This window comes from Canis lupus, chromosome 15 (genome assembly GCF_003254725.2).
Source record: "Canis lupus dingo isolate Sandy chromosome 15, ASM325472v2, whole genome shotgun sequence".
Classification (NCBI taxonomy): Eukaryota; Metazoa; Chordata; class Mammalia; order Carnivora; family Canidae; genus Canis; species Canis lupus.
In genome coordinates this window covers 51,244,482-51,267,470 of record NC_064257.1, presented here as the reverse complement: position 1 = coordinate 51,267,470, position 22,989 = coordinate 51,244,482, and the positions used below count along the sequence as shown (strand labels likewise).

The 22,989-nt window shown below is 36.5% G+C and overlaps 1 protein-coding gene across 4 annotated transcripts in view; it reads right to left on the bottom strand.

The window, feature by feature from the left end:
• MND1 (meiotic nuclear divisions 1) overlaps window positions 1-22,989 on the bottom strand; it is a 63,504-nt gene that overhangs the window by 7,620 nt on the left and 32,895 nt on the right. For 2 of the 4 annotated variants that reach the window (XM_025439114.2, XM_049094277.1), the window contains exons 5-6: window positions 10,753-10,827; window positions 8,562-8,676 (exon numbers count right to left, since the gene is read on the bottom strand). In XM_025439114.2, the coding sequence (XP_025294899.1) occupies window positions 8,562-8,676; window positions 10,753-10,827 (190 nt within the window). The remainder of the gene's footprint in view (window positions 1-8,561; window positions 8,677-10,752; window positions 10,828-22,989) is intronic. The other 2 variants (XM_025439115.2, XM_049094278.1) reach the window with 1 other exon arrangement.

Sequence of the window (22,989 nt, the reverse complement as noted above, 5' to 3'; positions counted from 1 at the left end):
TTCAAGGCTCATCCATGTTGTTGCATGTATCAATACTTCATTCCCTTTTATTGTCAAATAATATCCACATTTTGTTTAGTCATTCATTAGTTAATGGACATTTGGGTTGTTTATTGCTAATATGAATAATTTTTGGGTGAACATGTTTTCAATTCTCTTGGATATACATCTAGGAGCTCAAATGATAACTCTACATATAGCATTTTGGGGAACAGATAAATTGTCTTACAAAGTGGTTATATCATTTTAACAGTACCACCAGCAAACTAAGAGTTCCAATTTCTCCACATCCTCACTAAAAATTATTTTCCATTCTTTTTATTATAACCATCCTATACCCTGTTGAAATAGTATCTCATTTTGGCTTTGACTTGCATTTCTTTAATAACTAATGATGTTGAGCATCTTCTCCTATGCTTCTTGACCATTTGTGTATTTTCCTTGGAAAAATTAACACTTTGCCCATGTTTAAATCGGGTTAAAAATTGTTCAGTTGTAATTTTTAAAAATATATTCATTTTGGATGTTGGACATTTGTCAAGATATATATAGGATTTGCAAATATTTTCTCCTACTCTGGATTTTCTTCTCACTTTCTTAGTAAGGTGCCTTGATACACAAAAGTTGTTAATTCTGACAAAGTCAAATTGATCTGTTTTCTTTGGTTGTTTGAGCTTTTGGTTTTCTACGTAAGGAACTGCTACCTAACCCAGGGATACAGAGATAGACGCTGGTTTCATACTTTCTTACATTTAGGTTTTTGATCTGTTTGAGTTAGTTTTTGTATATGGTTTGAGATGGGAGTCCAGGATGATTCATTTGCACGTGGATAACCAGTTATGCCCAGCACCATTAGTTGAAAACACAATCCTTTCCTAATCGAATGGTCTTGGCACCCATGTTGAAAATCAATTGGGTTTCCTTCTGGACTCTCAATTCTATTCCATTAACCTGCATGTCTATACCTTTTTGTTTATTTTTTTAAAGTAATCTCTACACCCAACGTATGGCTTGAACTCACAACCCCGAGATCATGAGTCACATGCTCTTCTGACTGAGCCAGCCAGATGCCCCTGCAGGTCTATTCTTAGGCTAGCCCCCACACTGTCTTGATTATTGCAGCTTTTTAGGAAGTTTTGAAATTGGGAAATTTGAGTCTTCCAACTTTGCTGTTACTTTTTCAAGATTTTTTTTTTTAAAGATTTATTTGAGAGAGTGAGGGAGTGAGAGCACACATGCCACATGTGGTGGGGGAGGGGCAGAAGGAGATGTAGAGGGAACCTTAAGCAGACTTGGAGCTGAGGGCAGAGCCCAATGTGGGCTCGATCCCGTGACCCTGCGATCACAACCTGAGCTGATACCAAGAGTTGGTCACTTAACTGACTGTATCACCAAGGCACCCTCCTCTTTCAAGATTCTTTTGGCTATTCTGGGTCCCTTGCATTTTCATATGAGTTTTAGGATCAATTTACCAATTTCTACCAAAAAGTGTTTAGAATTTTGACAGGTTTTACACTGAATCTGTGAATCAATTTGAGGAGTATTTCTGTCTTAACATTTAAGTCTTTCTATAAACACAGAATGTCTTTATTTGTACAGGTCATTAGTTTCAATGTTTTGTAGTTTTCAGTACAAGTATAGCACTTTCTTGACTAATTTTATTCCTAAGTATTCCATTCATTTGTAAATGAATTTCTTTAAGTTTCATTTTCAGATTGTTCAGTGTTAGTATGTAAGGTGCATGTGATTTTTGTATACTACAATGTGCTGACCTCACTTATTATTAAACATGGATGCCTTTTACTTCTTTTTTTTGCCCAATTGCCCTAGCTTGAACTTCTAGTACAATGCTGAATAGAACTGATGAGAGAGGTCATCCTTGGGGAAAGCATATAACATTTCACCATTCAATGTGATGTCAGTTATAGATTTATTATAGATGCCCTTTTATTGAATTGAGGAAATTCACTTCTATTCTTAGTTTGTTGAGTGTTTGAAAGGGTGCTGGATTTTGTCAAATATTTTTTGTCTAATGAGCAATCATGCTGTCATTGTCACAAATTACATTTTACATATTGTGTGCCCAACAAAATAGCTTATCATTACTGCTTTATGCAGCTGTATTTTAAAGCAAATAGGAGACCATCAGGAGATACAAACAAAAATACATATACACTTTTATATTTATCTATGAAGTAACCTTTATCAGTGTGCTTTATTTCTTTTTTAAAAAATTATTTATTTATTCACGAGAGAGACAGAGAGAGGAAGAGACCTAGGCAGAGGGAGAAGCAGGCTCCATGCAAGGAGCCCAATGTGGGACATGATCCCAGAACCCCAGGATCACATCCTGAGCGGAAAGCAGACACTCAACCGCTGAGCCACCCAGGCATCCCAGTGTGCTTTATTTCCTGTTACTATCTAGCGTCCTTTCATTTCAGTGAGAAAGACTTCCATATATATTTTTTCTTGGGGGGGGGGGCAGGTCTGCTAGTGACAAACTCTTTCAGTTGTTGTTTACTCTGTTCTTCATTTTTGAGGAAAATATTTCTGGATATAGAATTCTTAGTAGACAGTTACTGCCCATATTCATTTTGTTTTTGTTTTTTGTTTTCTTTTTTTTTCATATTCATTTTGAATATGTCACCCCAATGCCTTTGGTCTCTATGGCTTCTAATAAGAAACAAGTTGTTAATGTGATTGAAGAGTCCTTGTATGTGATGAGTAACCTTCTTCTTGTTGCTTTCAATATTCTCTTTATTTTTTGACAAGTTGATTATGATAAATCTATATGTGGATCTTTTTAAGGGCATCCTAAATTGGAGCTTAAGTTTTTTGATGTATAGATTGCTTTTCATCAAATTTGAGGTTTCAGCTCTTATTTTTTGGAATATTCTTTCAGCCCCATTCTCTCCCCTCTCCTTCTGGGACTTCCTATATGTATATGTTGGCATTCTTGATGCTGTGCCACAGGTCTCTTGAAACTCCACTGGTATTCATTTTTTTTTTCTTTTTGTTCCACAGATTGAATTATCTCAATTGAACTATCTCCGAGTTACTAATTCTTTCTTTTGCTGCTGAAATCAGCTATTAATCTCCTGATTAATAATCTAATTGAATTTTAGGATTAATAATCTCCTGATTAATAATCTCCTAATTGAATTTTCATTTCAATTATTATGGTTTTCAACTCCAGCATTTCATTTCATTCCTTTTTAATAATTTCTGTATCTTTGCTGATATTCTCTACTTGGTGAGATTTCACTCTCAGCCTTTTCTTTAGACATGTTTTTCTTTAGCTCTTTTAACATATTTTAAAGAGCTGAAAGTCTGTGTCTAGGAAGTCCACCATCATGCACTGTACATGAACTATACTTTCTTTGTACGTCTCCCAATTTTTTTGTTGGAAGTTGGACATTTTAAATAATATAATGTGGCAACTCTGGGAATCAGATACTTCCCATTCCCAAGGTTGTTATTTTTAGTACTTGTTGTTATTGTTTGTTTAGTGATTTCTCTGAATTAATTCTATAAAGTCTGTACTCTGTCATGTGTGGCCACTGAAGTCTCTAGTTCACTTGCCAGGCAGCTAATAATTGAACACAGATTTCCTGAAACACCTGGACTAAAACTCCAAGTCTTTGCTGAGAGGCTGAGTGTGTTGCGGCAGGTTTCAACTAGGCAATTTACTACTCTGCCGTGGCCTTCACTTCCTGCATGCAGAGTGCCAAGGTCTGCTAGAGGTGAGAGATTAGGAACTTCCCAAGATTTTCCTGAGAAGGTGCACAGCCCTTCTGTGCAAGCATATGGCTTCCTAGATTTCCAAAACCATGCTGCTTTCCAAGACACCTAAGAACATCTCTTTCAGCCTCTCCTTTTAAAGCTCTTTGATTAGGCTCACCTGTTATTCATCACCTAAAATAGCTGTGAAGTTAAAACTCTTGCCTGTAATTGTTTTTAGACAAATGAGCATACCACAAGCCAGATCAAATAAGGACAATATTTCCTATTCAGAAAACCACTAAAGATGTCAAATAGTAACAACTAGGGTGAAAAGAGGGTCTTAAAGAGTTTCAGCTCCATTTTACTCCTTCTGATATCAGGAATTCAGGGCTGTTATTTTTCAAGGTTACTGCTGAGCTAGAGAGTAGGGGATGAGAATAGGACAAGTTAAAACATCACAATAATAAGCAAGCTTATTATTCTTGCTAAGAGTCAGCCATTTTTCTTGAATAGGCAAATCATTGGTTAGTTTCTAGGATTCTGGAAAAGTTGTGACAATTTCTGCCAGCTTTCATGAAACGTAACTTTTCAGAGGTCCTAATTCCATCATTTTCACTGTCATCCTGGCATTTCTAAGAAAATTTCTTAAGTACTCCTATGATTTATTTTTAAACATTTTTGTAGGAATTTAATTTTTACTACAACTTGTTTTATCTGTTCTCACTTAAAGGTCAGAGTAGAATTAAATGTATTTATTTAAATTAAATTAGAATTACATTTTATTTTTTATACATTATTGTTTCTACTTCTTCTAAGATATTTGCAACCAATCTTGCTAATACTTATTGAATGCAGGTATCAATAATTCAACTAGCATGATGAAATATATTTCTTCCAAGAATTATTAAGAAATAAGTAAAAGAGGGCAGCCTGGGTGGCTCAGCAGTTTAGGGTTGCCTTCAGCCCAAGGCATGATCCTGGAGACCCGGGATCGAGTCTTGCATCGGGCTCCCTGCATGGAACCTGCTTCTCCCTCTGCCTGTGTCTCTGCCTCTCTCTATCTCTCTGTGTCTCTCATGAATAAATAAATAAAATCTTAAAAAAAAAAAAGAAAGAAGTACAAGATTATACACAGCCATATCTAACATGAACATAAAAATTACAGCTATTATCAGCAGAAAAACTGTTTCAAAATAAAACATGACAGACTTAGAGATTAGCCTGATCGTTGTAACATGGGTGCTATAATCACACTATTAAGAACCAAATCTTATTAAAATCAACTTGTGAAACTCATAATCCTTTAATCCAGCATAATATGTTCTGCACTAACATGATAGCCAAACTCCTATGAAACCCTCATTATCAAAAAGCACGTTTTAAAAACAATCATCTTTTTGGGGAAGGGAAATAATCCTATTTGGGGGGACAGAGGTTAAAATATTAAAAAAAATTATCTAGATTTAGTAATAAGGAGATCAATGCCATTTGCTATTTAAATGTTTAAATTTGATGAATCTGTGGGTTTATAGCTTAAATCAAATTTGAAAAAAAAAGCAGCCTTTACTTCTTCTGAATTTATTTCTTCAGATATTTTTCAGGCTCGGACACACGTGCACACACAGGCGTGTACCACACACACACACACACACACACACACACACCCTCCACTCCACTCAACAGTCCCTCATTTTGGGACTTTGATTACACATATATTAGGTCACTTGAATTTGTCCTGCATATCATGGATGCTATTTTCATTAAAAAATTTTTCTTTTTCCTTTCTAGTTTCATTTTGGATCGTTTCTACTGCTATGTCTTCAAATACACTAATCCTTTCTCCTGCAAAGTTTAATCTATTAATCCAATCCAGTGTATTTTTCATTTCAGACATTGTAGTGTTCAACTCCAAGTTTGACACGAACCTTTTTTATATCTTTCATGTTTCTACTTAACTTTTAAACACATACATCTTTTAAAAATTTATTCATCTATTTTATTTTTTTTTAATTTTTTTAAATTTTTATTTATTTATGATAGTCTCACAGAGAGAGAGAGAGAGAGGCAGAGACATAGGCAGAGGGAGAAGCAGGCTCCATACACTGGGAGCCCGACGTGGGATTCGATCCCGGGTCTCCAGGATCGCGCCCTGGGCCAAAGGCAGGCGCTAAACCGCTGCGCCACCCAGGGTTCCCTATTCATCTATTTTAAAGAGAGAGAGAGCGCGCACATGCATGCACATGCACGCACAGGTGGAGTAAGAGGAGTAAGGAGCAGAGGGAGAGAATCCCCAGACTCCCCACTAAGCATAGAGCCTAGATTCAGGGCTCCATCTCACTACCCAGGAAATCATGACCTGAGCCTAAGAGTTGGATGCCCCACTGACTGAGCCACCAAGTTACCCCTATACGATACATGTATAATAGCTTTTAAGGTCATAATCTTCCAATTCTACTATCTGTGTTAGTTCTATGTCAGTTTTTTTTTCTATGTCAGTTTTGATTGAATGATTTTTCTTTTCATTAAGGATATTTTCCTACTTCTTTACATGTCTGGTAATCTTTCACTATGTGCTAGACACTATGAATTTTATTTTGTTGGGTGCTAGGTATATTTGTATTCCTATAAATACTCTTTAGCTTTTTTTCTGGGATGCGTTTAAGTTACAATAGTTTGATGTTTTCAAGATTTGCTGTTATGGTTTTTTAGAAGGGGAGAACAAAGCTCAGTCTAGGGCTAATTAGTACTTGCTACTGAGGCAAAATGTTCTTGAGTGCTCTAACCAATGCCTTGTGAATTATAAATTTTTCTAATCTGCCTGGTGAGTGAGAATAGGCATTATTCTTGGTCCTGTGTGAATGCCAGGTATTGTGCCTTCTAATTTGCTGAAATCATTCTTTCCCCAGCTTTGGGTAATTATTTCATGCATTCACCAAATACTTGAGGGGAGCCCTCTATGGATACCTAGGGTTCTCTGTGTAATTTCTCCTCTCTAGTATAAGGTCCTGTGAACTCTAGCCACCTGGGTCCCCTGATTCTCAGTTTCGTCTGTAGGGGCTCTGCCTAGGTACTCCTCATTGTGCCACAGCCTGGGAACTCAATAAAATAAGCTGACACAATTTTGGGACTTACTTTATCTGTTTCCTTTCTCTAAGAATCATTGTTGTTTATTGTCTGATATGTAACTTAAAACCTATTTCATATATTTTATCTGTGTTGTTTTTCAGATGGGAGGATAAATCCAATCTGTCACTACTTGCCTGGAAGTGGAAATACCACATTTGAATAAAGTTTTGTTAGCTGTTCTGAATTTTTAAAGCAGAGGAATTGGACATTTCTCTATAAAGGTATGAACTAGAGTTGTCTAAAAAGATTTTTTTCTTTTGATTATAGTTTGATAGCTTTCCATAAAAAAAAATCCTACTATACTACCTTCATATCTAAAATATATTTATGGGGGAGATCCCTGGGTGGCTCAGCAGTTTGGTGCCTGCCTTCGGCCCAGGGCGTGACCCCAGGGTCCTGGGATCTGGTCCCACACTGGGCTCCCTGCATGGAGCCTGCTTCTCCCTTTGCCTGTATCTCTGCCTCTCTCTCTCTCTCTGTGTGTGTCTCTCATGAATAAGTAAATAAAATATTTTAAAAAACAAACAAATAAATAAAATATATATTTATGGCAACGCCTGGGTGGCTCAGCAGTTGCGCGTTTGCCTTCGGCTCAGGGCATGATTCTGGAGACCCAGGATCAAGTCCCACATCGGGCTCCCTGCATGGAGCCTGCTTCTCCTTCTGTCTATGTCTCTGCCTCTCTCTCTCTCTCTCTCATGAATAAATAAATAAAATCTTAAAATATATATATATATATATATATATTTATGGAATAATGGGATTTTCCCCACATAACTGCTATCTATTAAATGTGTTGTAATTTCTAGCATTAATGTATTTTATAAAAATAGAAATTTTTTTAATTAAAAAGAATTTTTAAAGATTTTATTTATTTATTCATGAGAGACAGAAAGTGAAGGCAGAGGGAGAAGTAGGCTCCTTTCAGGGAGCCTGATATAGGACTCGATCCCAGAACTCCAGGATCACACCCTGAGCCAAAGGCAGATGCTCAACTTCTGAGCCACCCAAGCGTCCCTAAAAAAAATGTTTTAAAAGACTATTTATTTGAGAGAGAGAGTATACAAGTGGAGGAGGGGACAGAGGGAGAGGGAGAAGCAGAATCCCTGCTGAGTGGGGAGCCCAACGCAGGGCTTGATCCCAAAGATCCTGAGATCATGACTTGAGCCGAAGGCAGACCCTTAACTAAGCCATGCAGGTGCCCCACAAAATAGGTAACATTTTAATGGGGTGAAATAAAAGCTTTTTTGATATTATCTTTCCTAGAAGACAATAGTGGATTTTGTTCTTGAGTCAATGTACTTGGGGGCAAGTTAACTTCTTCTCTGACTCCTTAGTTTCCTAAGCTAATATTATATATCTTTATCTTCTTGTCTACTTTCCTTCCTCTTAAAATAGTTATAATTTCAAAGTGTGAGCCTGCTTGAGACTCTCTTTGCTCCTCCTCTTACTTTCTTTAAAAAAAAATTTTTTTTTAAACAAAATTTTTTAAACAGGGTGGGAAGACACACCTGAGTGGCTCAGTCATTTGGGCATCCAGCTCTTGGTTTGGGCTCAGGCCATGATCTTAGGGTTGTGAGATCAAGCCTTGAATCAGGCTCTGAGACAGGAATGGAGCCTACTTGAGATTCTCTCTCAGCTCCTCTCATTTCTCTCTGTCTCTCTCTGAAGTTAAAAAATTTAAAAATCTTCAAGGTGTTATAGAAACTTACGTATTTCTTCCACAACTTGTGGGTCACATTCTTTATATTTTTCTACCTCTGCCTTTAGCTGTTCCCTTTGGTCTCGAAGCGAAGACAGCTCTTTCGCTAGCATGGTTCGCTCTTCCTGCATTCAAAATAGTTTTATGTATATAATTAAGACAAGCAAAATACCATATGTTGTAAGGTTATACATTTTATAAACATTTTCTTATTTCTCAAAACTAATGTGCACTAGATTTTGGACAATATTACATATACCCCATACCTATATTCACAGTGTAAGAACAAACTCAATTCTCATTTTTCTCTGAAACTGCAAGCATCTTTCATATATTTTGGCTAGCTGAATGGGAATTAATATGAGAATGGACCTCTCATAAATAGATGAAAGGTCACTGATTATGTATGAACTTAAAGATGACTATGTCATCATATGTTAGGAAAAGATACTGCCTCTTGGGTAGTTTCATAAGACGGTGTCTATATATAAGCAATATTCTATGGCAATATTATCATTACACAATTTTCCTTAAAAGTTTAAGACAATTATTCAACCTTTAAGAATGATTAAGCTTTAAAAATATTTGAAGATATCAGGGATGCCTGGGTGGCTCAGCAGTTGAGCGTCTGCCTTTGGCTCAAGCGTGATCCTGGAGTCCCAGGATTGAGTTCCGCATCGGGCTCCCTGCATGGAGCCTACTTCTCCCTGTGCCTGTGTCTCTGCCTCTTTCTCTCTGTGTCTCTCATGAATAAATAAAATCTTTATTTTTTAATTTTTAAAAAAGATTTTATTATTTATTTATTCATGAGTGACAGAGAGAGGCAGAGAAATAGGCAGAGGGAGAAGGAGGCTCCATGCAGGGAGCCTGACGTGGGACTCAATCCTGGGACTCTAGGACCCACACTGGGCCGAAGGCAGGTACTAAACCGCTGAGCCATCCAGCGATCCCATAAATAAAATCTTTAAAAAAATATTTGAAGATATCAGAAATAACAAATTACTGCTTATGGCCTCCTATCACATTTATTTATTTATTTATTTATTCATTCATTCATTCATTCATTTATTTATTTATGATCTATTTATTTATTTATTTTTAAAGATCTCAGAGGAGCATCCTAGGAGATGCTCATAAGAGCATCCACTAGGATTTTTCCCAGGTGCAATAAATCCAAGTGGACTGGCTAACACTCAGCAGACAACTTTTGGGCATGGATATGTCATCATTATTTGAAGATGGATCTACAATTTATTGCCAATGTTTAAAGGGAAAAAAAAAAGGATCAAATAAAGAAATGGTAATTGCTACTGTCAAAGAAATACAACAGCTTCAGGTTATTCCCAGAACTTACCTTCCCTTAAATATTCTTCATAAACTATCATTCTCCAATTCCTATCTGTGACTGCTGACTATTCACATAAACGAAAGTATGTGAAATAATTTTGAAAAGCCATAGTAAGACTCCGGTATTTTCTTTTCTACAATGTGACTTTTTTTTGAGTCTTTTTCATAATCAAGTAGTACAAATAGAGGCCTAGATGGAAAGCTTAGTGGCGCACGTTGATCTTCAATACTTTTTCAAGTTATAAATCAATACTTGAGATGATGATGAAACTAGAAAGTAAAGGGATTTTTAAAAACCCCTAACATAATACTTCAGAGAACATTATACTTTCTAAAATAAAATAATGTCAATATTCATTTAAATAATTTAGAAATATTACAAAGCCCCAAGGATAACATATGATAGTTTTCAATTTGTTCTGTGCCAAAACTTAAAAAACATGACTCTGAAAATTTTACATAAACATTTATAAGGGGCTTAATTGTGGCATGTCCTCTTTTGAGTGCTTTGCAAATATTAGCTACTTTAATCCACACAATAACCTAATGAGGTAGATTTTATCCCCTATTTTACAGCCAGGAAACTGAGAACCGAAAATTTAGGACACTTTCAAACCCAGGCTGTCTGGCTCCATGGTTTATCCTTCTATGCTATACTGCCATGTACAATATAATACAAGAATAAAACATAAACCTCAGTTTACAATTAGTGAATCCTACCATGTCCAACGTTCATGTCCTTTGCTGTAATCACTTCTCTTCTGGTAGAAATGGTATGCTCCTCACAGGAAGCTCAAAGTTCTTACTTTTCTATTTAGAATTGATATTATTAAAGAATCTACAGACAAACTTACCGTTTCATGTCGGCCAATTTTAGCTTTTTCAATGCTTTTCTGTAGATTTGTGTGCTTTTGATTTCCCTCAGATAACTGAAAAATTAAGACAAATAAAATGGCTTCCTAAGATAAACTTGCTTAACATGAAGTTTATGAGCTAAGACATCAATATGAGATTTGTTTTTAGCACAAGTCAGTGTAACAAACATGTCAAAGACTACAATGGGAACTAACTTTTCTAATTTGAAGAAAACCAAGTACTATGAATCACTAGGGCAGAATGAAAAAAAAAGTTCAGAAATATTTCCTCTCATCCAATCAGAAAAGTAAATAATATGCTTTCAATTTTTTCTGCAGTCTTTATTTATCAGGTCCCCCAATTCCATGACAAGTAACTTGAGGTATATTATTTAGTTGAAAATTAAATTTGAAAATTAAAAAAATGTTTTATATAAATTCTTTCTTCAAATTTTATTTCACTTCTGCCTAAAGTCTTTTGAAAAGAGACTAGACTGTTTCTTATGGACTTGTAGTATTATGGCCTATTTCACTAACACAGAAGCAAAAATGAATACAATCACTTATTATTCTCAAATCAGGTATGTTATGAGGAATTATGTATTTGGTATATTACTTTCTTCAAGAACAAAAAATCTATTAGCCTCTCGCTGATTTTATACATGTTTTACATACCTTGAAAGTGATCAGGTCAAGTATTATCCTAAGCTTAGAAAGCAGTAAGTTGTATGTGGAAATGGATCAAATAATACCAGCATGAAGAGACCATAAATATATCCACTACCATGTGACTAAGCCCACGCAAAAACAAAAACAAAACTGGTTAATTTTAAAACACTGCTTCCTCTTTTCAATTTTATTAATCTCACCTGGGCCCATGACTAAATAAATAATCACAGGACATTCATTTTTTTTTTAATTTTTATTTATTTATGATAGTTACAGAGAGAGAGAGAGGCAGAGACACAGGCAGAGGGAGAAGCAGGCTCCATGCACCGGGAGCCCGATGTGGGATTCGATCCCGGGTCTCCAGGATCGTGCCCTGGGCTAAAGGCAGGCGCCAAACCGCTGCGCCACCCAGGGATCCCATCACAGGACATTCAATATTAAATTCTCCATCACATCTTTTGCTAGTTAGAAATTTCAGACTCGTGGGGCACCTGGATGGCTCAGTTGGTTAAGCATCTGCCTTTGGCTCAGGTCATGATCCTGGGGTCCTGGGATCAAGCCCTGAGTTGTGGAGTCTGCTTCTCCCTCTCCCTTTGCCCCTCTCCTTACTCATGTTCCCCTCCCCCCCTCAAATAAATAAGTAAAATCTTAAAAAAAAAAATTCAGACTCATAAGATTAAGAGTATTCTTAAAATGTATTTTACTCTTCCCTCACTGTAGAAATAATGATTTCTTTAAGCTGATTATAAGAAGCTGACCCTTTACAATATGACCTAGTTATATGTAGAAGGTAAATAATACTTGTTATGTGTCATAGATTAAAAATCAGAAACGGTTATCTTAAAAGTTAGTAGCTTTATCCTGGCTTTATGAAATGTTCCATTTCTCAATATGCATAATGGAAACGTTTTCAGCTTTCCTTTAATGATTCTCTAGTCATTGATTTTAAGCCATAGCATGAACAAGATCCATCTGTGATGCAAGGAAGACACCACCACCAAACCAGTTTTAACTCTTCTGAGAGTAATTATCTTCCTAAGTTAAAACAACAACAACAAAAACCTGCTATACATTTAGGAGCCAAAATAAACTTTAAAGTCCTAAATTTAACAAGGAAATCTGGTTCTTTAAAACAAGGGTTCCCATTTATAAAATAATACCATGTTTAAAAAATTAATATTCCACCCTGCAGGACTCAACTGAAATAATTAATAAATGGATGTGACATTTAAACTCAGGAATAGAGAATCTTCCAGTTAAAAAAATACATATACCTATTACCATAAAAAATTTCCATTAAAAATAACCAGATAGGTAGATGTTATCCAAACAGTTAGTAATTATACAAAAATAAGCCAATAATTAATGGATATATAGCTCAACTATATTAATGAAGTATCTTCCAGGTACTGTATGTCTGCTTATAATTATTTATAACTTAAAAGCATTTGAAAGAGAGCTAATTCAGGAATTCCTTTACTCTGAAAATGGTATCTGCTTTAGATGTGATTTCATGATTTGTCATTTTAAGTATGCTGGTAATGGAGGAAGGCACAACTTAAATGATGTGATCAAATAAGAAGCTTCTGCTAACTATCCTAAGTACTGAAGCAACTTAGTTCAGCTCCAGAGTGAAGGATTCTTGGTGATCTGTTCTTAAAATTTCAACTATCAGAAACAATGAAACCAACTCTTGTAAGGCAGCTCTTGTCAACAGCTTTTCATCTACACATCTCTTAGAAGCAATATTGCTATAGTTCTTAACACCTACCCTGGAATTAAATCAAACCTAGGCTTTCAACTGATAAAGAGCTGAGATTTTTAGCCACTGTATAGATATTATCTAAACCAGTTCTCAAACTTTAGCATAGATGAGAATCATCTAAAGGGCTTATTATAACACAGGTAGCTGGCTACACCTCATAACTTTTGAATAGTAGGTTTGGAGTAGAACCTAATAATATGCATTTTTAACATGTTCCCAGCTGATGGGTAATGCTGACGCTTCTGGTTTGGGGACACCACACTTTTGAGAACTACTGATCTTAACAAAAACCTCTTTTGTTACAATAACAAACTCAACTAAAAAACACAAGATAATAATATATGGGAGAATATTATCTAGTTCATCTGCAAAAAATTACTGCTAAATATTGTAGCCTGAACTGGAAACAAAATAAATTAATTCTGTCACTAAAAGAAATATGAAAGTCGCATTTACAAAACTAGAAAAATGAGTGATACTCTATATTCACCATAAAATTCCTTTGAAGAACACTCTATATACATTTCCATAAATAAAACAAGAACCAACTATATACTATACCAAATCCATTTCCAACTTTCACTAAATAATCTTTTAAAACCCAGTGATTCTGGAAAAAAAAAAAAACCAACAGCAACAACAGTAAAAACTACCTATAATTAGTAAGAGGATTTCATCCTTAGATTTGAGGTTCTGACACAATGCCTCTCTTTAATGCATTCCAGACCACCTATACAGACACTCTGGATTGAGAAACATAATGCCAATGTTTTCTAAAGGGCTAATTCACTGCCTGGAGGAACTGCCTATTCATAAGAGGAACAGAAAGACTGATTCAAGCTGGCTGCACTGGAATTCTGATTTGCTGCTCTTAAGAAATAAAAAAAAAAATGTCAAAGCATCGGGGAAGGAATATAGAGGTTTTCATAGGTGGGAAAGAATGTCAAGGAACAGAGAATGCAGAAGAGAGGTAACAGCAAAAGAAATCAAGAGGAGTCTACTGCTTTATCACATTCACAGACAGTATGTTACAGAAAAATAGGTTCTATGTCTCTTGTTTCTCCTTAAAAAAAAGAGCAGTATCATTTAACATTTTATACATTTAAGAAGTCTTGTTAGAGTATCTACAACTTTAAAATTCACTTTTTAAGGCGGTATTTCGTTTAGGCATCAGTCATAAGGAAACTATGAACAGTGTAAAGAATGACATTTATGTATAAAGATGGGAGCCATGTAATTGCCTTGTGTCACAGTTACGTAGCCAAAGGAAATATTTTGGAAGAATCTTTAATGACACTGAAATAAAGAGAGTTTTTAAAAAGCTGGAAACAATGTCAATACATTTGAGAGTTTATGACAGAAAAAAAATGCACAAAATTTTTAAAATGGTTATCTCTGTATCATGGAACATAATTTAAAATTTCCTATATAATAAGCATATGTCACTGTTATTTTAAAAATTCCTTTCCTGGCAGCCCTGGTGGTGCAGCGATTTAGTGTTGCCTGCAGCCCGGGGTGTGATCCTGGAGATGTGGGATCGAGTCCCACGTCGGGCTCCCTGCATGGAGCCTGCTTCTCCCTCTGCCTGTGTCTCTGCCTCTCTCTCTCTCTCTGTCTCTCATGAATGAATAAATAAAATCTTTAAAAAATTTTTAAAATTTATTTAAGAGACAGAATGCACGGGCGGGGGGAGGGACATAGGAACAATGAGAAACCCTGCTGATTGTGGAGCCCAAGGTGGGATCCCAGGACCCCGAGATCATGACCCCTGCCAAAGTCAGGTGTTTAACCAACCAACCGAGCCACCCAGACACCCCCTACTTAATTTTTTTTATTTTTTATTTTAGAGAGAGAGAGCATGTGCACACAAGTTGGGAGGAGGGGCAGAGGGAGAGAGAGAATCTCAGGCAAACTTCTGAGTGCAGACCCCCATGTGGGGCTCAATCCCAGAATCCTGAGATTATGACCTGAGCCGAAATCGAGTAAGATGCTTAACTGACTGAGCCACCCAGGTGCCCCTAATTTTTTAATAGATTTTTTCAGAGCACTTTCAGGTTCACAACAAAAGTGGATAGAAGACACAGTTTCCAAACAACCCCTGCCCCCACATACACAAAGCTCCTCCATTTTTAACCCCTGCTTCAGAGTGATCCCTTGAACCTACACTGACACATCATTATCACCAAACTCCATAGTTCACATTAAGGTTCACTCTTTGTGTTGTACATTCTATGGGTTATGACAAATGCATAATGACATGTATTCATCATTATGGTATCATACAGAGTATTTTTACCACCCTTAACATTTTCTGTGCTTTGCCTATTCATCCCTGCCTCCTGCCAACCTCTGGCAACCAGAGATCCTGTTAATGTCTATATAGTTTTGTCTTTCCAGAATGTCATATAGTTAGATTCACACATTATGTAATCTTTTTAGACCGGCTTCTTTCATTTAGTAGTATGCATCTAGGCTCCTCCATGTCTTTTCATGGCTTGATACCAAATTTCTTTTAATCACTGAATATAATGGTCCATTGTCTGAATGTACCATAGCTTATTTATGCATTTACCTACTGAATGACATCTTGGTTGCTTTCAAATTTAGGCAATTATGAATAAAGCTACTATAAACATTGATGTGCATATAAGTTTTCCACCCATATGGGTTAATCTCAAAGAGTACAATTGCTGGACCATAACAGTATGTTTAGTTTCTTAAGAAGCTGCCAAACTCTCCTCCAAAGTGGCTGTATCATTTTGCACTCCCAAGAGCAATGAATGAGAATTTCTATTGTTCCACATCCTCACTGGCATTTGGTGGTGTGTTCATTCTTTTTCTAGTGTCTACATACTATTTTATTATTCTATTCTTTTATCAATAGCTATTTTGTTAATGTCCCATTTTTCATTAGAGCTAGGTTCCAAAACTCCTGTCATTTGACATAGATCTCCATGCACATGTGGAAATCTTTCTGTACCATATAGTATAAGCAAAATTGCTGGATCAAGACATAAACATTTAACCTTCCTTTAGCACTTTTTATTGTGGAAAATACACATAAAATTTAAAAATTTTTAAAAGATTTTATTTATCTATTCATGAGAGACACAGAACGAGAGAGGCAGAGACACAGAGGGAGAAGCAGGCTCCATGCAGGGAGCCCGACGTAGGACTCGATCCCGGGTCTTCTGGATCACACCCTGGGCTGAAGGCAGCGCTAAACTGCTGAGCCACTTGGGCTGCCCAAAATTTAAATTTTTTTAAGTGTATAACTCAGTGGGTATAAGTACATTCACAATATTGAGCAACCATCACCATTACCCATGTCCAGAATCTTTCATCACCCCAAACATAAACTTCACATCCATTAAAGAATAACTTCCATTCTCCTCTCCATGCAGCCCCTTGAAACCTCTACTTTACCTTCTGTCTCTATGAATTTGCCTATTCTAAGTACTCCATTTAAGTGGAATCAAACAATGTTTGTTCTTTTGTGCTTGACTTACTTCACTTAGCAAAATGTATTCAAGTTGCATCCGTGTTGTAGCATGTGTCAGATTTCATTACTTCTTTAAAAAAAATTTATTTATTTATTCATGAAAGACACACAGAGAGAGGCAGAGATAGGCAAAGGGAGAAGCAGGCTCCTCTCAGGGAGTCTGATGCGGGACTCGATCCTGGAACCCAGGATCATGCCCTGAACCTAAGGCAGACGCTCAACTGCTGAGCTACCCAGGTGTCTCAGAATTTCATTCCTTTTTAAGGCTGAATAAAAAATATATCATTTTATGTGTATATCACATTTTGTTTATCCACTCACCTGTTGATGGACATTTGGGTTGTTTCCATCTTTTAGCTATTGAGAATAATGCTGCTATGGACACTGGGGTAAAAGCTATCTGAGTCCCCTCCTTGTTTTCAATTCTTTTGGCCAAATACTTCACAGAGGTATTCTGGATCATAGGGTAACTTCATGTTTAACTTTCTGAGGAACTACTAGACTGTTTTGCATAACAGCTTCACCATTTTACATTCCTAATAGCAATGCAGACGGGTTCAGTTTCTTCAACATTTGTTATATATAATTTTTTCTTTTATAACATGTGTGAATTAAGTGTTTAACTTTGACTTTAGTCATTTTACCCTTCACTGATAGATTCTAACAGGCTTATTCCCTGCAGGTTTTCCCAAAGTGGTTACTGGTAGTTTAAAAGATTGATAATCTGATGGCTGAATATGACATTCTATTATTGTTTTAATTTGCATGTCTTTGATTACCAAGACTTAGCATCTTTTCATATATCTACTGATCATATGTATTTTTTCAATGACTTAATACCCTTTAACCATTATTTTATTGCATGTTTGCCCTTTTCGTAAATATATTTAGGAACTGTATATATGACAGATGGTAATCACTTATTTATATGTGTTTACCTTATAATGTTGTCTTTCAATGTTCAAGTTTTAATTTTTTTAGGCAAATCTATCTTTTGGCTTCTAGATACCGTGTCTTGCATAGAAAAGCCTCTCAAGCTAGTATTGTACAAGTAGTTCCCTTCTATTATTTGTACAGTATTCTTTTGATGTTTTATTTTGTAAAAGGTCTTTGGTTTATTTTGGAAATGATATGAGGTAGGGCTCTAAATTCAGTTCATTTCAATAGATATCCAATTATTCCTATAACTCATTCAATAGTCTGTCCTTTCTCTACTGAATTGATAAAGATGTATGGAATCTTCATCATAATGTAAACAAGTATACATTAAGCCTGTTTTTGGCTTCTCTTTACTGCTCTACTTATGTTTTTCTATTATTTTACAAGTATAGCAAGTTTTAATTACTATAGCAATATATTTGTTTTGGTATCTAATAGGGAGAATCCTACCTCACTGTTCTTTAATACTTTCTTGATCCTTCTTACAATTTCTCTACCACATGAACTTGAGAATCATGCATAATAATCTAATGTGATTTTGGTTACCACATTAGCTATATCGACATAAATTGACATTTTTATAGTTTTCTCATTCCTGAATATAGTGTTCCATTTTTTAAAGAATTCTTTCATGTCCTTCATTAGAGTTTTATAGTTTCCTTCATGTATATTTTGCCCATTTGTTGTTAGGGTTTAATATTGTTTTGGATGCTCCTGAGGGATAGCCAATGACCTCTAGCCTAAGTCTATCACTGTATGGAATCTCTTTGCCACAGTAGTTGATTTCAAGTGTTACTGAATCAGAATGCAGTCAGTCTTTCTTTTAGTGGTTATGGGAAACAACTCTCTCCTGCCCTCTGAATTCTAAACTACAAGACTACAAGAAAACAAACAGCCCAAATCACTGCTGGCAGCCACCTCACAACGGTGAAGAAAGCCAACTTTAGGACATGGGTATCACACAAAAGGCAAAGCCAAGATAAATGCAAAAAAAGAGAGTCATAATCTTGATTAAATGATGCCTGAAGGATGCTCTACTTTTGAAAAAATTTAAATAAGCCATTAAGTCAATTCCAGCTTTATCATTTATGCCAAGTAAATGTGGGTTTTCTGCCATTACCATGTAAACTGTTGAGCTATTACAACAGATAAAGCTTAAATTAATAGTCTATTTCATTTACTGCTGAACTAGCAATGAATACTGTGAATTATTTTGGAAGATGTAAGATTTAAAATATTCCTCTATATTAGGTTATAAAAGAATAGGAGTGGGTGGAATAAAGTAATATATGCCAGGAAGGCTCTTCATTCAATAAGCTTTTATGAGGTGCCCACTATACATACATCTGTTAACAGACATTTGGGTTGTTTCCACCTTTCCATGTTTCCACCTTTTAGTTATTGAGAATAATGCTGCTAATCTTTGGGCTTAAATCTTTTCACTAAAATAATACAGCAACAAATTACTCAAGGCATGCAGTGAGCAATGAATGTTGAATATTTTTGAATTAAATTGTTTGTCCTTAGGCAATAAGATGGTGCTCATTAAAAAAATAACACTCTGTGAAACTAGTAAAAATATAGCAAATTAGTACTCCACTTAAGAGAGGGATCACATTCCAGCAATCCAACCTATGCAGCACACTGAAGAACCTGGAAATAAGAAAAGTACACTAGAGATCTTAAATAATGGACACAGGAAATAGGGAGGATCCCATTAAGAAAGCAACACAGAGGGATGTCAGGTGGCTCAGTGGTTGAGGGTCTGCCTTCGGCCCAGGGCGTGATCCTGGAGTCCCGGGAACAGGTCCCACATTGGCTCCCTGCATGGAGCCTGGTTCTCTCTCTGCCTATGTCTCTGCCTCTCTCTGTGTGTCTCTCACGAATAAATAAATAAAATATTAAAAAAAAAAAAAAAAGAAAGCAACACAGAGGGTAAGTGAAGCCACTTAGTAAGTGCATACTTAGAAGCCCAAAGAACTCAAACTCTCATACAATATACCTGCTGAAGATGAGATCACAATAATTAAAATTATAATGTGAAGAAATGAACTATCAGAGTAATGCAAAACAAACAGGAAATAAACATTCTTTCAATTAGAAATATCAAGAATATATATGTTCAATAAGATTAATAAAAGGAGAAATGGAAAACTTAAATTACAAGAAGGAGAAAGCAAGAAGATTTGGAAATGAACTATTTGAAACTGAGCTATTTGACAATGAACTATTTTTGATTTCTAGGAAGTAATAAAAACAGTAAAAAGTAGTTAAGAGATATGGAAGATAAAGTCCAACAGAAGCCTTATAGTATAGTGAAAATAGACTTTAGAAGTTGTGACTACAGGGATCCCTGGGTGGCGCAGCGGTTTAGCGCCTGCCTTTGGCCCAGGGCGCGATCCTGGAGACCCAGGATCGAATCCCACGTCGGGCTCCCGGTGCATGGAGCCTGCTTCTCTCTCTGCCTCTCTCTCTCTCTCTCTCTCTCTCTCTCTGTGACTATCATAAATAAATAAAAATTAAAAAAAAAAAGAAGTTGTGACTACAGTCACAATACAATTAAAAGTCATTCAGATATTTTGAAAGTCAAAGATATGCAAAATCCAACTGATGAAGTGAAGTTAGGTACAAAGTTATGGAGGATTAGACTCTTCCAACATGAGAACTGGGTTCTAATATAACAAACTCAGAGATGAGGGCTACGCAGCAGAGGTCACTGTCTACCAATATCTGTTCTTCCTTGTTTAAGAGAACCCCAGTGAATAGTGAAAATAAATAGGAATTGTTATGTCTGTCAGTGCTGGGGGCAAGAATATGTCCTAGATAGGGTATCTCTGTTAAGAAACTCATCTACCTGAGAAGGAAACTCAAAACACACTTTAGGCAAGCCTAAAATTATCTGGAATGACATAATTGTTTCTTCAATAGGTGATTTTTTTTTTTTTTTAATGTCTGTCAGTGCTGAGGGCAAGAATATGTCCTAGATAGGGTATCTCTGTTAAGAAACTCATCCACCTATGGGCAGCCCAGGTGGCTCAGCGGTTTAGTACCGCCTTTAACCCGGGGATGATCCTGGAGACCCAGGATCGAGTCCCATGTCGGGCTCCCTGCATGGAGCCTGCTTCTCCCTCTGCCTGTGTCTCTGCCTCTCTCTCTCTCTGTGTCTCTCATGAATAAATAAATAAAAAATCTTTAAAAAAAGAAACTCATCCACCTATGAAGGAAACTCAAAACACACTTTAGGCAAGCCTAAAATTATCTGGAATGACATAATTGTTTCTTCAATAGGTGATTTTTTTTTTAATCAAGGGGAGACTTGAATTAAGTATGAAGATGAGATTTGTATTATTAATATTTTTGTATAAATAAATAACCTATACATATTTTATACTGTACTCATGGGGTAAAATGATAAAAACAACTTAATTCTTGCCCCCAACTGCCATTTTAAAAACAGCTCAAAAGGGATCCCTGGGTGGCGCAGCGGTTTGGCGCCTGCCTTTGGCCCAGGGCACAATCCTGGAGACCCGGGATCGAATCCACGTCAGGCTCCCGGCGCATGGGGCCTGCTTCTCCCTCTGCCTGTGTCTCTGCCTCTCTCTCTCTCTCTCTCTGTGTGAATAACATAAATAAATGAATAAAAAATAAAAATAAATAAAAACAGCTCAATGAAGTAGTTCTCTGCCACTGGATGAAGAGGTGGGAGTCCATGATTTCCTTGATGACTGTTAATTAATAGAATTATTTTAAGTTGTCAAGTAAACTTTTGATATAGGCCTGGGAGTTGGAACCATACCCTTTGGTCAAGTAAGAACCATACTTTAAATAAAAAAAACCCCACCCAAATGGGACACCTGGGTGGCTTGGCTACTGTTGTGGAAGATATAGTAGCTGTAGTAGCTATTATACTGTAGTAGTATATATATCTACATCCAAAAAGGGAAAGCCAAAAAATGGCAGAGAAGCCAGTCATCAATCTGTGGTTAGATTAACCGATCCTGAAGATCCCACCTCCAAACTTCTTATATAAGAACCTCTATTATTTAACCTAATTTGGATCTACTTTTCTGTTATCTGTGGCTGAAGATATCCTGATTCATGTTTTTTTTCCTAAGATTTTATTTATTTATTCATGAGAGACACACAGAGAGAGGCAGAGACATAGGCAGAGGGAGAAGCAGGCTCCACGCAGGGAGCCTGATGTGGGACTCGATCCCAGGACTCCAGGATCACACCCTGAGCCAAAGACAGACACTCAACCGCTGAGCCACCCAGGGATCCCTGGATTCATGTTTATAAAAAACCCATAACGTTAGGCAGCATTTCCCAAAGTGTGTTCCCTCATGAAAATGGATCAAGTATGGGATGCCTGGGTGGCTTAGTCAGTTAAGAGTCTGACTTTGGCTTAGGTCATGATCTCCGAGCCCTGGAATCAAGCCCCATGTGGGGCACCCAGCTTGGTGGGGAGTCTGCTTATCCCTCTCCCTCTGCCCCTCTCCCTGCTCATGCTCTAATAAATAAGTGAATAAATCTTAAAAAAAAAAAAGAAAAGAAAATGGGTCAAGTAAGATTATAATGTATATACCAGCATATTATTAGATCTGAGAACTCAAACTAATTTATCTTTATTAATCCAGGATCCCCCAATACCTTTGATTATAGAACTTTCCTTTTAACTAACACCTTTTATATATCCATTCCACAGAATTACTTTGGGTAATGCTAAGATAATGTCCAGAAAACTATAATTCAGGTAAAATGATAGTAAAAAAAAAAAAAAAGGAGTTAAAAATTCATGCTTAGTCATTCATACATATGATATTTCTGAGGCTGATTCCTACCCTCCCAAAATGAGATTACTATAATCATGACTACTCAGTGGAAATCCTCTACTGCTATATGTTGTAGATTAGAAAACAAAGAAAAACTATAGGCCAAGGAGGAAGACTCCTAGACCAAGAACACAATAGTTGGGACTGGAACTAGGCAGAGCTGTATTAATTTATGCATTCACTCAACTTTTTTTTTTTTAAATTTATTCAGAGGCAGAGAGAGAGAGAGAGAGGCAGGCAGAGAGGCAGAGACACAGGCAGAGGGAGAAGCAGGCTCCATGCAGGGAGCCCGATGTGGGACTCGATCCCGGGTCTCCAGGATCACACCCCAAGCTGCAGGTGGCGCTAAACCACTGCCCCACCAGGGCTGCCCTCAACAACATTTAGTATGTTTCTGTCTCAGTAATTGCATTTCACGCTGGGGAAAAAGCATGATTAAGATATCTCTGCCCTCAAAGAACGTCTACCATGGAAATAAGGCACATAAAGACTTCACTCTATAAAAGAAATATATATAAGATGGGCAAAGC